General features: G+C 45.3%; 1 protein-coding gene across 1 annotated transcript; it reads left to right on the top strand.

The window, feature by feature from the left end:
• Window positions 1–65: 65 nt before the first annotated feature.
• LOC145392199 (uncharacterized) lies at window positions 66–3,386 on the top strand. The gene is made up of 2 exons (XM_080266649.1): window positions 66–271; window positions 2,933–3,386. The coding sequence occupies exons 1-2, from the start codon at window positions 66–68 to the stop codon at window positions 3,384–3,386; spliced, it is 660 nt and encodes a 219-aa protein (XP_080122775.1).
• Window positions 3,387–16,725: the final 13,339 nt, after the last annotated feature.

Raw genomic sequence — 16,725 nt, 5'->3', positions numbered from 1 at the left:
GAAAACAGTTAATTAAAATAAAAGTAATTCTAACCTGTCTCATATTTGTGGTTGTGTTGTCCAGGATGCTACGAGTGAGTGTGGTGTTGGTGGTACTGGTGGGGCTGGCGGTGGCACAGAGGGAGCTCATTCGGCCGGACCCTAACGCCTGCCGGAACCGTATCAAGCACGCCGCCACCTTCCGGAATGGACACTACTATTTCTTCTCCTGGACGCACGGACCCACACGCCAGCACGAGAGGGACTGGCTCGACGCTAGGAACATCTGCAGGTCCGTACTGCTATTGTGAGAAGGAAAACACGAGTCATTTAGTGTTTTTCATTACTGCCATACTATTGTTGTGGGAAGGAAAACGTCACATTTAAAATATCTGTAAACACTAAGAAATAAGTAATTAATAATACTGAATAGAGTTCCTCCACACACCAGTACGAGACTGGCTTGATGCTAGGAATATCTGCAGGTCTGTTTTGCTGCTGTTATTGTTGCTGGAAGGAAAACATGACAATTATATTTTCATGAACACAGAAAGAGGCCTGTAGTGTTCAGACATCTGGCCCACACACCAGACTTTGGCATCAACATTACGTCTTGTTAACGGTGTTGTCAATACACCATCATGCCTCTAGCTACGGTTGCACAGGCATTTGATTCATTCTAGCTAACTTACCACATAGTATCAGCATCATATCTTTACGTACATGGCTCACGACATTCACATCATGTAAATAGGTCATCCTGATAGTAGTACTGTTTAATGTCCCGATGTAGTGGTATGTCATCATGTTCGGTATTTAGCACTGGCCCGGCAACTCTGCTGCGCTAGAATTATTACTAATAGCATATCTCTTAAATAAAGCCTTTCTAGGAAAGGCGGTATATAATAATGGATGTTTATAGTCCACAGTACAAGTAATCCTCAAAGTTTGTCGGTGGAGTGCAAAACCATCCTGTATGTCACTAACATAGTTGGAGTTTTGTGACCATAAAAGAGCATACTATTGCAGTCTTACTGTACAGTAAATGTCTGCCCCAGGTGGGGTCTTGTTTGTCAGGAATATTGGCGCACACACACACACACACACACACACACACACACACACACACACACACACACACACACACACACACACACACACACACACACACACACACACACACACACACACACACACACGAACGCACACACACACACACACACACTCACTAGCATGACTACTGCAGGTTTCAAAATGCAACTCATGGCAGACTGACTTCAACAGGCCAAGGGAGGTCCGCTGCAGGACTGACCCTTCCCACTGCAGGGAATGCAACAGCCAGAATAAACCTTTTTACATAATATTTCACAACTATACTCTTTTCACCTTAACTTGTCCCTAGATGTTCGTCCATTTGCAGTTTATTTCTTGCAGCTTAGTGGCAGAGGGAGACAATGCTGTGACTCTGTATCCTTCGCACAGCACCTCAGGACTAAATTATATTCTAGGGTTAATCCGTTATAACAAACAGACTTTCACAGTGGAGAGATGGCAATTTTAGACGAACGAGTATAGTGAGGTACAAATGAGTAAGAGGTGTCTGGAGTCCGTAATGCATCTGGGAGTCAAAGTGTTGTAATTACTATACAGGGTATATTTGTGGTGGTAGGTGGTGGCAACCATCATCCACTCACTTGATGTAGTGCAGCCTAATTCTTCCTTCACCTTTATCACTCTTTGTGTGTCCCCTCGCCTCCTATTTCTCAACATCATCCACTCATTTGATGTTGTGATGCTTACTTCTGCCTTTACCATTATCACTTTTTCTGTGTCTGCCCTCTTCTCTTGCTATTTCTCCCATCATTCCTGTCACATTTTATTACTCTTCTTTCCATTTCAGGTGGCTTTCCATTGACAAGCCTAATGGTTTCCTGTAAGCTAGGGTGGTAACCATTATAACCAACCCATACGTGTTCCCTACGTGTCAGTAAGTGGGTTGGCAGAGGGTTAGTGCCCCTCCCCGTAAAACAACTAACTCAAAGACTAACGGCAATCCCTTACGGGATTATGGTGTCTGGCAATAGATAGATAGTATATTTGTGTCTCAGGCCATTACACTCATTGGTTAAGGAAGCTCCATAACACCTTTTCCCAAGCAGTTTATGTGCTTAATACACCTTACTGTCGTATTCTGTGTTATATAAATCCTAATATCACCATACATAACGAACAAAAGGATATTAACGAGCCATATCTGCAACTAAAGCAGTAAGGTAGAGGTGCTAAGGAGCCTCTTTACCCGACGAGAATACCAGCCTCAGAGTGAGTATATGTCGCTGTTACGAACCAAGAGGATTAAAAAAGCTACAAGAATAGGAATATAATGCTAGCACTCACATATATACAGGATGATCCATAAGTAACGCTTCACTAGAAACTCACCTGATGGTAATTTTTGCGATGTGGGAACAGCTCAGTCTGCTGGTGTAGGTGTGGCAGTGGGAGTAAGAAATGAACCCGTGATGCAGGGAAGACACTGATAATGCTGACTGAGCCGTCTCCATAACAAATGAACAATCACTCAGCAGAGTGGAAAAGGCGAGTTATATATGGACCACCCTGTATACGAATTAAATTCTGGCCAATGCAAAACATTTTTATTCAACATATTTCACGCTTTCCACTTACCTTCATGTCCTTCACACCTTGAATCCTTGAGTCTGGTGATTTATCAATTTATTCTTGTTACCAAAGAAACATTATTCCAGGTACTATCTGATGATTTTATTCAGCTGAAGGAGTCACAGGCACCCAAGGGAGGTTATGCTGTCACCCTCAACTTTTTCATAATCAGGACTGATTGAGCATTGTAATTTTGGTAATTCCACATGATTCTGTGCAGCTGAGAGTGAGTCTTTGGGGCCTGAGAGTTAATCTTTATTCCTCCCTGCAGGAAGCACTGTCAGGATCTGGTGAGCTTTGAATCTGAGGACGAGGCCAAGTTTGTGTACGACAGCATCCGGCAGCACAATGTCAAGTACATCTGGACATCTGGTCGCAAATGCAACTTTGATGGCTGTGATCGCCCTGACCTGAAGCCAGTCATGATCAACGGATGGTTCTGGTCTGGCTCATCTGCCCGTATTCCAGCCACTGACGGCAGTGGAGGCCAGTGGCCCGGTGACTGGTCTCACACTGGTGGTTCTGGACGCAGACAGCCAGACAACCGCGAGTTTAGTGAGACTGGCAATGATGAGGCTTGTATCGCTGTCCTCAACAACTTCTACCAGGACGGAATCAAATGGCATGATGTTGCCTGCAACCACGTCAAGCCCTGGGTGTGTGAGGATTCTGATGAGCTGCTGAGGTTTGCTCGCTTCACCTACCCTGATGCGAACATCCCCTGAGGGGTCGGATCACCTCCCCTCACAGCAACAACATGAGACTCTAAATCGTTGTTGCTGATATCTTGTTTACTCCTGGTTCCTACTGCCTCACACCCACATGTACATGCAAACTTTAGCAATCCATAATTTAATGCATCCTAAACCAAAATCTAAAAAAACATATTCCCTCCAGAAACTACAACAACCCACAGTTCAAGGCATCAAAGACCACAATTGCATGTGCTAACTTTAGCAATCAGTATTTCAGTGCATCATACACCATAATTACTGTATCTATTCCCTCCACAAACTCCTACATTCTCTGCACATACTCAGATCAGTGCAATCTACACCATAATTAATGTAGCTAATCATAATCTTACATATCTTTTCATTAGCCTACCCTCTGGGCCCCACACCTCAGAAGGGGTATTAGGAAACTCTTATCTTTTCCTCATTACTGTCATAAACATCCCTTGTGCAGAAAAGTTTGGTTAAAAACACATAAATATTCAGCATGCACCCACTAGCAATACAAGTACCTGTAAAACAGTACAGTAATTAACCAACTTTTACAGTGAGGTTAGCATCACAGGGAGCCTAATTATCTGTAGATAGAGTCCCTATTCTTTCCTTCATTATTATTAGTCCTTCTTCATATTTTATTATTTAATATTTTGTTATTAATCTTATTTAAGCAAACTCCGTCACAGGCAACAATCGGCAGGATCCGGTTTAAGCTCTGAGCTGTATTATAAAATATTCAAAATTAACCCAAATTTTTTAGAATTGTCTGTATGTCTGAATAAATCTACTATTTTTGCTGACCTGTTACTTTCCTAAGCCACACTGTTATATACAAAAATAACATGATTTCCATACCGGTATATTTGCATTCAGTATCAGTAAACCCATTTCTGGGGTTGGGGAGAAAACATGCTGACCCTGAATTCCCTGCTTGCCTAGGTGGTGGTCAAATGGTGAGGGAAGTGATCTGGAGTCCGAAGGGACATAAATTCAGTCCCAGGCTGGACAAGGGAGCTGCTTGGATGACTAGAATTTCATTGCCACAGACGTTGCTGATTTTCCATATGACCCACCGACACATTATAAAAGTATCATCACTAATACAGTGCTGTACCATCACACCAGCCATGAATAAGACAGCACCAGCATGCATTTAATAGGGACAGTGGATATTGGTGCCCATGTGGTGACGTTACGGTATGTGACAAGCGAGAGTATTGCAGGCTTTAGGGAATGGACTATTAATTTTATGACCTGAGTCAGGCACATAAAAAGACAAGAAGAGAATAAACGGCAAGAAGGAAGAGGGTATAGATGGCGAAATACCTTCAAACCTTCTCAGTCTCTATCACAACGGATCAGGTGGCCTCGGAACTGGGTTCTGTGTTCTCCCAATACGACGTGGCAGCCTTGTATGGCTGTTAAACGTAAAGTATAAGTGAAGAACATGAGAGAGTACTGTAAAGTATAGAAGTACAGAATGCAAGATATGATGTGATGGTATTATATGACAGATGAGAAGTAGATGAATGGAAAGTAAGTAATAAGGACTAGCACCAAGCCCAAGAGGACTATATGGCACTAAAACCGCTGCATAAAAATGACGGGTATGTTATGGTGCAATAAAAGCAGAGGGGAAGGTGGGGAAGACACTGAATGTGAGGCAAGATACGGGTTTGAGATAGGAAGCGCATGAGGTGTGTGATGGAAAACACAGGGGATTCACCAAGAAGATTGGCTAAGGTAGGGGGACGTCCAAGGGAGTTAAGGAACGGGAGAGTCTGTCTGCGCAAGGCGTGGAACCGAGGGCAGTCAGGCAAAAGATGGTGCACCGTGAGTGGAACTTGACAACATTGACAGATCGGAGGAGTGTCTCCTGACATTAGAAAGCCATGTGTGATCCGCGTGTGACCAAGGCGCAAACGGGCTAGGGCTGTTTCCCAACGCCTGTTGCGATGGGAAGACGACTGCCAGGAAGTGACAATATGTGTGATGGAGCGGAGTTTGTAATCAGTTGTAGATGTCCATTCTGCTTGCCACCGCTGGCCAAGGAGACAGGTAACAATCGGGAAATAATCAGTTGCCGGGATTGGACGAAGTGTGACAGAGCGAGAGGTGACAGCTGTACGTGCCAGGCAAGCAACCCTCTCATTATCCGGTATCCCAACTGGGCTTGGGACCCAACAGAAGGAGACAGACTTCAATCTGGTGGTAATACGTAACAACCATTCCTGTATTTCCAACACTAGCGGGTTCCTGGCCGGGATAGACTGAATACCGTGTAGTGCACTAAGTGAATCTGTGAAAATAACAAAAGTGTGTAAACTTGATCAGTATATAACACGAACGCAAGTAAAATGGCCAGCAGTTCAGCAGTGAAAATACTGTCAACTGGTGGAAGGCGGATCTGATAGGTATGGTCTGGGAAAAGAACAGCAAAACCCGAGCCCACAGAAGACTTAAAGCCATCTCTGTATACTGGGGTCGCTGAGGAGTGACAACGCATATGATCCATAAAAAGATGACAGAGTTCCTGGGAGGTGGAAGAGGACTTTGGGCGAGAGAGCAGGGCATCACAAACAATAGGGCGAGGATGAAGCCAAGGAGAACTGAAATAGCAGGGAAAGAAAGGGATGCAAGTAAATTGGAGACCCTACAAGGAAAAGATGAAGCTAACGAGGGTGGAAAAGGAGGGGTGAGGTGCATAACAGAGGAAGGGAAACCTGCAGATGGGTGTTGAAGAAGGCGAGTGTGGTAACGGAGAGTTAGCTTGTCACGTCTGGAGGACAGAGCGGGCATACCCGACTCGACATACAGGCTCGTAACCGGGGTGGAGCGAAAAGCACCCAATGCCAGACGTAAACCATGATGGTGAACAGAATCTAGGCGCCGAAGGGAGGAAGATGAGGCCTATGCATAATCCTGACAGCCATAATCAATCTTCGACAAAACTAAGACAGTATGGAGACAGAGCAGAGTTGTACGGTCTGCACCCCAGGACATATGACTGAGAGTTTGTAATAACCGAAGTCTGAGGGAAGCAGAGGTCTTAAGGGAAGTGAGATGCGGGGACCAAGTCAGTCGAGAATCAAAGATAAGGCCAAGGAAAGGGACTGATAATCGATATTTCAGGGGGGTACCACATAATGTAAGAGGGGGTTGAGGGATTGAATGACGGGTCGTAAAAGTTATAGCACAGGCTTTCGTGGGGGAGAATTTAAAGCCATGATCCGTGGCCCACCCTGCAGCGGCATCTACTGTATAGCTGATTGATGTACGGCTTGTAAGGCCAAGACATCCGCTCTTTTTTTTTTTTTTTTTTTTTGTGTGTGTGTGTGTGTCCGACTCTGGGCAAAGGCTCAGGGCCTATTTCTTGGGAGCAGTGGCCTATCCCAAGGCCCAGTAGTCCTCCTACACCTCCACATGTCACCACTTCGGCGCTAACACCCACCGTCCATATTGAATACATGCTAGGGCTGTCTCATACAGGACTGGTGTACTGGTATTAGCGGGGGTATTTTTACGACAGGTCGGCGGGTCATCTGGTAGATCAGGAAAGTCTGCTTTTTAGGAAATTCAAATCCTTAAACTGTTCCCTGCCCCAGCCGGGATTCGATCCTGGGTCCATTAGGACTGCAAGCCGCCTCTCTACCGATTCAGCCACCGCCTCCCCCAGTTGCATATATAGCAAAATCATCTATGTACAATAAAGCAAGAACACCATGTGGGAGAGGTGAAACGATATCATTTACTGCAAGGATAAAAAGAGTAGTACTAAGCACACATCCCTGTGGGACACCCTCATGCTGTACATAAGACCGGGATAAGGCATTCTGAAGGCGTACACAGGTCTGGTTACAAAGAAAGTTCTGTAAGTAGACACCCATATTGCAACCAGTTCCAGAGTGTTGTAGAACACGGAGCATGTTATACCTCCAGAGTCCAGACTGTATCATAAGCCTTTTCAAGATAAAAAAAACACAGCTATGACCACCTTTGAGTTAGTGAAGGCTTGTTGGATGAAGGTTGCTAGCCTCAGGGAATCTAGGGTACTTCGCCCCTTGCGGTAACCATATTGTAAGGGCGAGATCGCACCACGTGATTCTAAATGCCACCTTAGGTGAGAGTTTACCATACGTTCCGTCAGTTTGCATAGACAGCTAACAAGAGCAATATGGCGATAATCTCCAGGTGACAACCCAGATTTGCCAGGTTTAAGGAATGGTAGGAGGTAGGCCTGTCTCCATTCATTAGGAAAATTCCCAATGGACCATATAGTATTATATATTCTAAGCAGAAAGTGAAGGGCTGTCTGGGACAGATGTTTTATCATGTTGTAGTGTACGCCATCAGGTCCCTCACAGGTAGAACCGTGAACAGTTAGAGCCGCTTTGAGTTCCAAGCTTGAGAAACGGGCATTGTACGCCGCACCTGACGACAGTGTGAACTGTAAGGGCGTCCGTTCTGAACGTCTTTTGGTTGTTAAAAATGTAGGGGGAAGATGGGACCCACTGCTAATCTGACTAACATGGTGACCCAGAAGATTGGCAACCTGAAAAGCATCGCCTATGGCTCCATCATTGGTGGTGAGGACTGGAGTCGGGGTTTGTGACCGTTTTACCGCTATTTTCCTGATGCGGGACCATATCCGTGGAATAGGTGTGTCTGAGACGATAGTTGAGATATAAGACATCCAGCTATCCTATTTTGCTCGGCGGATTGTGCGGCAAAGGAAAGCTTTAGCTTGTTGAAAAAGTATAAAAGCTTGGACCTACAACGCAGTGCCCTTTTTCCTGAGGAAGCTCTTCCACCTGGCTCTCTAGACTCAGAGGGCTGAAGTGCATTGGTTATTCCACCATGGCACACATTTTGATGACACGGGATGGGAGGTACGCGGAATAGAGGCTCGGGCAGCTGTAAGGAGAAAGGCACGGAAACAGGAAAGCATAGCAGTTGGATCATGGGAGGGCGGAAAAGGAGTGGGAGGAACAGCTTGGTATGTAATGGTTTCCCAATCTGCCCTATTGAAGCGCCATCGAGAAGGGCTGGGGACCGGATAGTATGACGTGGGGGTTAGGAGGATTGGGAAATGGTCTGTGGCACAGTAATCATTCAAGACCGACCAAGTAGGAGTAGACTGTAGCACCAGTCGAGCAGGGCAGTACTCCCGAGGTGGATGGAAAGCTGATGACGGGGAGTGCTGGAGCTCCCGTTTCATCAGCCCTCAGGACTAGTTCCTGACCATCCCCCTTTGTTGAACTTTTTCAGTGTCTCAGTTACACAGAGAGTAGGCCAGCATGCTCCCCAGTACAAATTTCTCTATCTTCACCAAACTACATGCACAGTACACACTACACTTCCTATTCAAAAATCAACAAAAATGGCGTCTACTAATCAAGCCTCGGAGTCCCCAGGGGGGGGGACCATAAATGCCCCCGCCATCTGCCCCTCTCCCGGTGACGACTCGAGGTGCCTGGAACCACTGTCTGACTCTCTTCTTCTTCATTTCTGCAACATTCGCGGCCTTTCATCTAACTTTCGCTCTGTTGAGCACCACCTCTCCTCCTCTAAACCTCACCTTCTTTTTCTGACAGAGACTCAGCTGTCTGAGGCAACCGACAGCAAACCTTTTTCTGTATCCTCCTACTTTCTCTATACTCATTTCAAAGCCAAAGGTGGCTGTTGTGTATACATACGCAACGACTTATCTTGCTCTCGTGTTCCTGAACTTGATTCTTCTGAATTCTCCACACTCTGGCTTCGGCTTTCCTGTCATTCTCTGACTAAATATATCTGTGCTGTTTACTTATCCCCTAATTCTACTGACTATCAAAAATTCTTCGACTATCTTACTTCTACGATGGAACACACTCTGTCCATTTCTCCTTTCTCTGAAATCTCCATTCTTGGAGATTTCAATGTTCACCACCACCTTTGGCTCTCCTCTCCTTTCACGGATCCACCTGGTGAACAAGCCTACATCTTTTCTATCCTTAATGACCTAGAGCAGCTTGTACAGCACCCTACCCGTATCCCTGACCGCCTTGGAGAGAGCTCCAACATACTTGACCTCTTCCTCACAACTAATCCTTCTGCTTACTCTGTTAATCTTTTCTCTCCGTTGGGCTCCTCCGATTACAACCTTATTACCTTAACCTGTCCAATCACTCCGGTACGGCCTGTGGACCCTCCAGGGAAACGTCGTCTGTGGCATTTTGGAGCCGCGAACTGGGAGGCCCTCAGGCAGTACTTCTTTGATTTTCCCTGGAATGATTATTGCTTCCATGGCCGTGAGCCATCTGAGTGTGCCTTGCGCATTACGGAGGTTATTCTCTCGGGCATGGAAGCATACATTCCTTTCTCATATCCTTTGACTAACGCAAGAAAGCCTTGGTTTAATCACGCTTGTTCTAATGCTGTCCGCAACAAGGAGAAGGCCTACAAAAGGTACCGGAGCCAACCCACCCCTGAATCACATCATCTTTACGTTTCTGCCCGGAATCGTGCTAAGTCTGTTCTTCGCTCTACTAAAAATAATTTCATCCATACTAAATGCTCTCAACTCTCCAACTCGAATTCTTCCCGCTCCTTCTGGCACCTTGCCAAAAATCTTTCTAACAACTTTACCTCATCATCCTTCCCTCCTCTTTTCTACTCTGATGGTTCTGTAGCTATTTCTTCTACTGATAAAGCAGATCTCTTCGCACAGACTTTCTCCTCCAATTCCACCTTAGACGATTCCGGTGCTGTTCCTCCATCACTTCTCCCCTCTGACTTCCTCATGGCTGACATTAAAATTTCTTCAGTTGATGTATTTTCTGCCATCACTGGCCTCAGTACTAACAAGGCATATGGGCCTGATGGGGTCCCTCCTGTTGTTCTCAAGAACTGTGCTTCTGTGCTTACACCCTGCCTAGGCAAACTCTTTCGCCTTTGTCTGTCAACTTGTACCTTTCCTTCTTGCTGGAAGTTTGCTCTCATTCAGCCAGTCCCAAAGAAGGGTGACCACTCCCAACCCTCCAACTATCGTCCAATTGCTTTAACGTCCTGTATTTCAAAAGTTTTCGAGTCAATTCTTAATAGAAAAATTTTAAGGCATCTTTCCTATTACAACCTTCTTTCCGATCGTCAGTATGGGTTCCATCAGGGACGCTCCACTGGCGATCTTCTCACCTACCTTTCAGACTCCTGGTCATCCTCCTTTCGGGACTTTGGCGAAAGCTTTGCCATTGCACTTGACATCTCAAAGGCTTTCGATCGAGTCTGGCATAAATCTTTAATTTCCAAACTGCCCTCCTACGGTTTCTATCCTTCTATCTGTGCCTTCATCGCTAGCTTCCTTTCTGGTCGATCTATAGCCGCTGTTGTAGACGGCCATCGTTCTTCTCCTAGATCTATCAACAGTGGTATTCCTCAGGGCTCTGTCCTATCACCAACTCTCTTCCTTTTATTCATCAATGATCTTCTAAGCCGTACATCTAACCCTATCCACTCATAAGCTGATGACTCCACCCTTCACCTTTCCATTCGGTTCTTGCAACGCCCATCTCAACAGTTACTTCAACAAACAAGGGATGAGGCTATGGCACACCTAATGTCTGACTTGGCTCGTATCGCTGACTGGGGTAAAAATAATATGGTTGTCTTTAATGCATCTAAGACTCAGTTCTTACACCTATCAACCCGACAAAATCTTCCACAGGTAAACCCATTAATGTTTAATAATATTCAGCTTAATCCTGCATCATCCTTGAACATGCTTGGGGTTTCATTTACTCGGGACTTATCTTGGAAAGACCATATTACATCTCTTGTAAAATCTGCTTCCAAGAGATTGGGTGTGCTAAGCCGACTCCGCTCTTTCTTTACCCCTGCACAATTGTTGACTCTATACAGGGGTTTTATCCGCCCCTGTGTGGAGTACAACTCTCATGTGTGGGGAGGCTCCCCACATACAGCTCTTCTCAATAGGGTGGAGTCAAAGGCTTTTCGTCTCATTAACTCTCCTCCTCTTACTGACTCCCTTCAACCTCTGTCTCTTCGCCGCACTGTTGCATCTTTATCTCTTTTCTATCGCTACTTTAATGGTCACTGCTCCTCTGAACTGTCTGCTTGCATTCCTCCACTTCTACGACGGGCGCGTAGCACCCGTCTGGCAGCAAACTCTCATCCCTTTTCTGTCCAACTCTCTAATGCAAGCGTTAACCGTTACTCCCAGTCTTTCATTTATACAACAGGTCAGCTCTGGAACTGTCTCCCTCTATCTGTATTTCCTGCTGCCTATGATCTCCAGTCTTTCAAACGCAGTGTGTCCAGGCATCTCAAAATGATCGGATCTTGAATTTGGCTCTCTATTTTATTTTGTTTTTCTCTTGGAGGGAACTGTTACTGCGGGCCATGGCCTTTGGTTCCTTCTTCCTCGCATAAAAAAAAAAAAAAAAGTGAAGTCCAAGGAAAGTGTTGGGGTGCGGACGGACAGGTCAATGGCAGAGAAAGTGAGTACAGCTGTCAAAATGGGTTGGGGAATCAGAGTTAAAAATGTATAAATCATAGGCAAGGAGGAAATCCTCCAAGGAGCGCCAATGTGCAGTTAAAAGTCACCCCAGAGGGGGTTTCGACAGTTAAAATCACCTAAAAGCAGGACAGGAGGGGGAAGGCAGATAAAAGTTGATCGAGGTCAGTAAAACTGATAGGCACTGAAGGGGAGAAATACAGTGAGACCACTGTAATCCACTGAGATAGAAACACTCTGGCGAAGGTAATTTGATAGTAGTCGTAAGAGTAAGGGTTTGAAAAGAAATGTCAACATGTATCAGGAGACAGGTATCATACTGGGAATGGGGTAGACTCAGATATGAATAAGATGGAATGGGGGGAGGGGGGGGTGCGGCATCTCTCTTGTAGGCAGAGAATCGGTGGGTTATACTGAGAAATTAAAAACCGGAGGTCTGGCTGATGTGTAGAAAAGCTTCGGATATTCCATTGTATGATGGAAGCCATTGTGTAAAATAAAAACTAATAACTGTTAGGAAGAACGAGGTCTGGTTGGGAAGTTTGCGGTGGGCCGTAAGACTACGTATGTTCCATTGTAAAACAGACATACTAAAACTTTAAAATACCAAATTAAAGTAAAACCTAACACAGAAACAGAGTCTTGGAAAGATAATGGAAATTAATACTAAAGATAAAATATAATACATAGGAAGAAAAATATAAATACATAGAAAGTAAAAACTGTGCCTGCAGAGTGGAAAAAGGCTGTGATTGTACCCCTGTACAAAAATAAAGGCGAACGATATAAGCTTACTAAGTGTGGTAGGGAAGGTATATGGAAGAATTATTATAGAGAAAGTAAGAGAGATATCAGAAGTCCTAGTGAGTGATGAACAGGGTGGCTTTAGGAGTGGCAGAGGATGTGTGGACCAAATATTTGCAGTGAGACAGATAGTAGAGAAGGTTTGTGATAAGGACCATAAGGTGTTTATGGCATTCATGGATCTGGAAAAAGTATATGACAAAGTGGAGAGAGAAGGATTGTGGAAAGTTTTGCGCATGTACGGTGTAGAGGGTATGCTGCTAGGTGCCGTCGAGTTTTTATGATGGTAGTGAAGTATGTGTTAGGGTTAATGGGCATCTAAGCGAATGGTTCACAATCAGTGTGGGCGTGCGACAAGGTTGGGCGATGTTCCCATGGTTGTTCAATGTATATATAGATGGGGTGATGAGAGAATTGAAAACACGAGTAATGGAGAGAGGGATGGCGTTGGTAATGAATGGTGATAGATGGAATATCTCAAATTTGTTGTATGCTGATGATGCAGTACTGCTTGCAAGTACCGGACAAGAACTTCGTAGGCTAGTGTAGAGTTTTGCCGATGTCTGTAAGCGTCGTTCCTTGAGAGTAAATGTAGAAAAGAGTAAAGTGATGGTTATTGAGAGAGAAGGTGACTCCCAGTGCAATGTAACAGTGAATGGAGGGAGACTGGAATTGGTGAGAGAGTTCAAATACCTGGGTACAGTGATAGAAACGAAAGGAAAATGTGCAAAAGAAGTTGAAAGTAGAATGACACAAGGAAGAAAAGTATCTGGTGCAATGAAGGCCTTGATAAAAAACAGAGGCTTCAGTGTTGCAACTGCACGAGGCTTACATGAAGGAGTGTCAGTACCAACTTTAACATATGGATGTGAGATTATGGTGTGGCATGAAGATGAGAGAGAGAAGAGAGAGGTATATGTGAGCAGGAGAAGGGAGGTTAAGAGACTGGTGAAGGAGAGTAAGAAGAAAGTGGATGAAGAGTTTGGGAGGAATCTGAGTGTGAAATGGAGGGAGAGTAAGAAATTGTTTTGGAAGGAGGTAAAGAAAGTAAGGCAGTGTGAAAGGGGAAATAGTAGGGGAGTGAAAGATAGGAATAATAGATTGTTGGTGGAGAAGAGCGAGAAATTGAGGAGATGGAAGGAGCACTTTGAGGATTTGTTGAATGTAGAGAGTGAGAGCAGTGTGTGTAGCCTATAAGTGGTTGGGGAATTGCTGGGAGAAGAAGATATGAGAGGAGGGAGGAAGAGATCAGTAGGGCGGAAGTAGTGGAAGCGATGAAGATTAAGCTGGGAAAGGCCCCAGGAATTGATGGAGTGTGTGGTGAAATGCTTAGGTATGGGGGTGAGATTGTTGTGGAGTGGATATGGAAGTTGTGTAGATTGGCTTGGGAAGAGGGAAGGGTTCCAGAGGACTGGAAATCAGGTATAATTGTTCCTCTGTACAAAGGAAAAGGGGAAAGAGAAGTATGTGGTAACCATAGGGGTATTTGCCTTCTTAATGTGACTGGTAAAATATATGGTAGAATACTCATTGATAGGGTTAGGCATATGACAGAGGAGCTAGTTGGAGAAGAACAAGGGGGATTTAGGAAGAGAAAAGGGTGTGTAGGTCAGATATTTGTCCTAAGATGTTTAGTGGAGAAGTATCTAGAGAAGGGAAGGAAAGTGTATGCTGCCTTCATGGACTTGGAGAAAGCTTATGACAGAATAGATAGGCAAGGTATGTGGAAGGTATTAAGAATATATGGAGTGGAGGGGAAATTGTTCAGTGCTGTGAAGAGTATGTACGAGGGAGCTAGGGCTACGGTGCGAGTGGATGGTGAGCTGAGCGAGTTCTTTGATCTCAATGTGGGACTGAAACAGGGGTGTGTGATGTCTCCATGGCTGTTTAATATATATATGGATGGGGTTGTAAAGGAGGTGCAAGGTAGGGCAGTGGATGTGGGGGTGGCCCTAATGAATGAGGGTGAGATTTGGAAGCTTCCGGTGTTGCTGTTTGCTGATGATACAGTATTGTTGAGTGAAGATGAATGGGAGTTGCAAGGTTTGGTGAATGAATTTGGGACAGTGTGTAGGAGGAGGAAGCTGAAAGTTAATGTAAACAAAAGTAAAGTTATGGTGTTTGAGAGGAATGAAGTCACAAAGTGTGCAGTGAGGTTGGATGGTAAGGATATGGAGAATGTGTGTGCATTCAAGTACTTGGGTAGTGTGATGAGTAAGGATGGAACTTTGGGGGATGAAGTACGTGAGAGGGTACAGCAGGGAAGAAAGGTTGTTGGTACACTGAAAGCAGTGATGAGAAATAGGGGGGTGAGTATGGAAGTTAAGAAGTCACTGCATGATGGTATTGTGATCCCTACCCTGACGTATGGAAGCGAGGCGTGGACCTTGCAAGAGGGGAACAAGTCAAGAGTGAGAGCAGTGGAAATAAGTTACTTGAGAGGAGCATGTGGAGTGACGTGGAGGGACAGGTTGACGAATGAAGAAGTGAAGGAACGTTGTGGGGTAGATGTGGATGTGGTTGAAAAGATTAGGAGAAATACACTGAGGTGGTTTAGACATGTGGAGAGAATGGAGAATGAAAGGCTGACTAAGAGGGTGTATGTAGGTGAGGTGGAGGGAGGGGTAGACCGAGGATGAGGTGGAGGGATGGAGTTGAGAGGTATATGAGGGAGGGGGGGGTGAGTTGGGGGGAGGGTAGTCAAATGGTGGGTGACAGAGTGACTTGGAGGTGTTTTGTCTGCGGCCACCCTTTGCGGGATTAGGGCGTCGGGCTATAGATAGATAGATAGATAGATGAAAATGAAAAGTCAAGAGTAAGAGCAGAGGAGATGGGACTGCTGAGGAATGTATGTGGAGTACAGATGGTGGATAGGATACGAAATAGTGTGATTCGTGAAAGATGCGGAGTGAGGAAGACAGTGGACACCCGAACTGAAGAGTGTACTGAGATTGTATGGTCATGTGGAGAGAATGGATAACAACAGAGTGGTGAAGATGGTATATCTGAGCGAATTCGAAGGCGGGAGGAGGGGAGGTAGGCCAAGGAGAAGGTGGAGAGATATGGTGGATGAATGCGTGAGGAAGAGAGGTTTGGAAGTCGGTGAGGCTAGGGAACCGACAGGAGATAGAGTTGGATGGATGAATTTTATGAGGAGAAGTGCACGATCAGGGATTTTTGGCACCCCTTTTTAACGTGGCAGCATCTGGATTGACTCTGTCGGATACGATTATGTGAAGCTACAGAACGTGGTGAATGTTTTTGGCGTATCCGATAGAGCCAGGATTCCAGGGGCTTGAATGATGAGTGAATGGAAGCGTGGCCCATTGGATTGGGCAATTTTGGACTGTCTGGTGGGTGGGAAAGGAGGTCCAGATGATGATGATGATGATGATGTAAAATATATTACACTGGACGTAAAATATATTACAGAATAATAACATAAATCATCAAGTTGTTACGATAGTAGGAATAGGGGTAGAAGGTGGAACTGGTGGATGACCAGGACGATCACCATATCCTGGAGGCATGGGGAGAGATAGAGGGGATGGAGTACTGGAAGAAATGGAAGAGAGGGGGGTAAAGAGGAGGAGGAGGAGGCAGAAGGTGAAGGAGGGGGAGATGAAGGAGGGAGAGGAGTAGGGGGGAGGTCAGGTGGCACAGGATGAACTTCAACACGGTGGGTGGAAGGAGAGGGTACAGCATTGTCTGCTAAATCTGGTGTAGAAATTAAAATGTAATCCATAATCTTGGGGATTGTTTCACTGTCGTCATCTCCAGAGGGTTTTGTGTTACAATTAGCCGGTTGTGGAGTAGTCTGGGGATGTGGCTGAGGAGACTGATGAGATGTAGACTTCCACGAGGGAGACTGCATCGATAGAGAGGGGCAGGTATTCGTCGCATGAACTTTACAAGCCAGAGAAGCAGGATGATGGCCAGGAAAGGTCTTAGAGTCTAACAAAATGGGTAGTCTGCACTTACCACTAGAGAAGGATGGAGGTCGGATGGTACGTTGGG

The sequence above is a fragment of the Coenobita brevimanus genome, chromosome 21 (assembly GCF_032717465.1).
Source record: "Coenobita brevimanus isolate Jiangsu-jjx chromosome 21, ASM3271746v2, whole genome shotgun sequence".
NCBI lineage: Eukaryota > Metazoa > Arthropoda > Malacostraca > Decapoda > Coenobitidae > Coenobita > Coenobita brevimanus.
Note: the sequence above shows the minus strand (reverse complement) of the source record. Positions and strands in the feature narration are given on the sequence as shown.

Excerpts from the sequence above, each read along its gene's own strand:
- LOC145392199 (XM_080266649.1), top strand. The coding sequence starts at position 66 with ATGCTACGAGTGAGTGTGGTGTTGGTGGTACTGGTGGGGCTGGCGGTG. Across the intron at positions 272-2,932 it reads GACGCTAGGAACATCTGCAG|GAAGCACTGTCAGGATCTGG; the intron begins GTCCGTACTGCT and ends TCCTCCCTGCAG.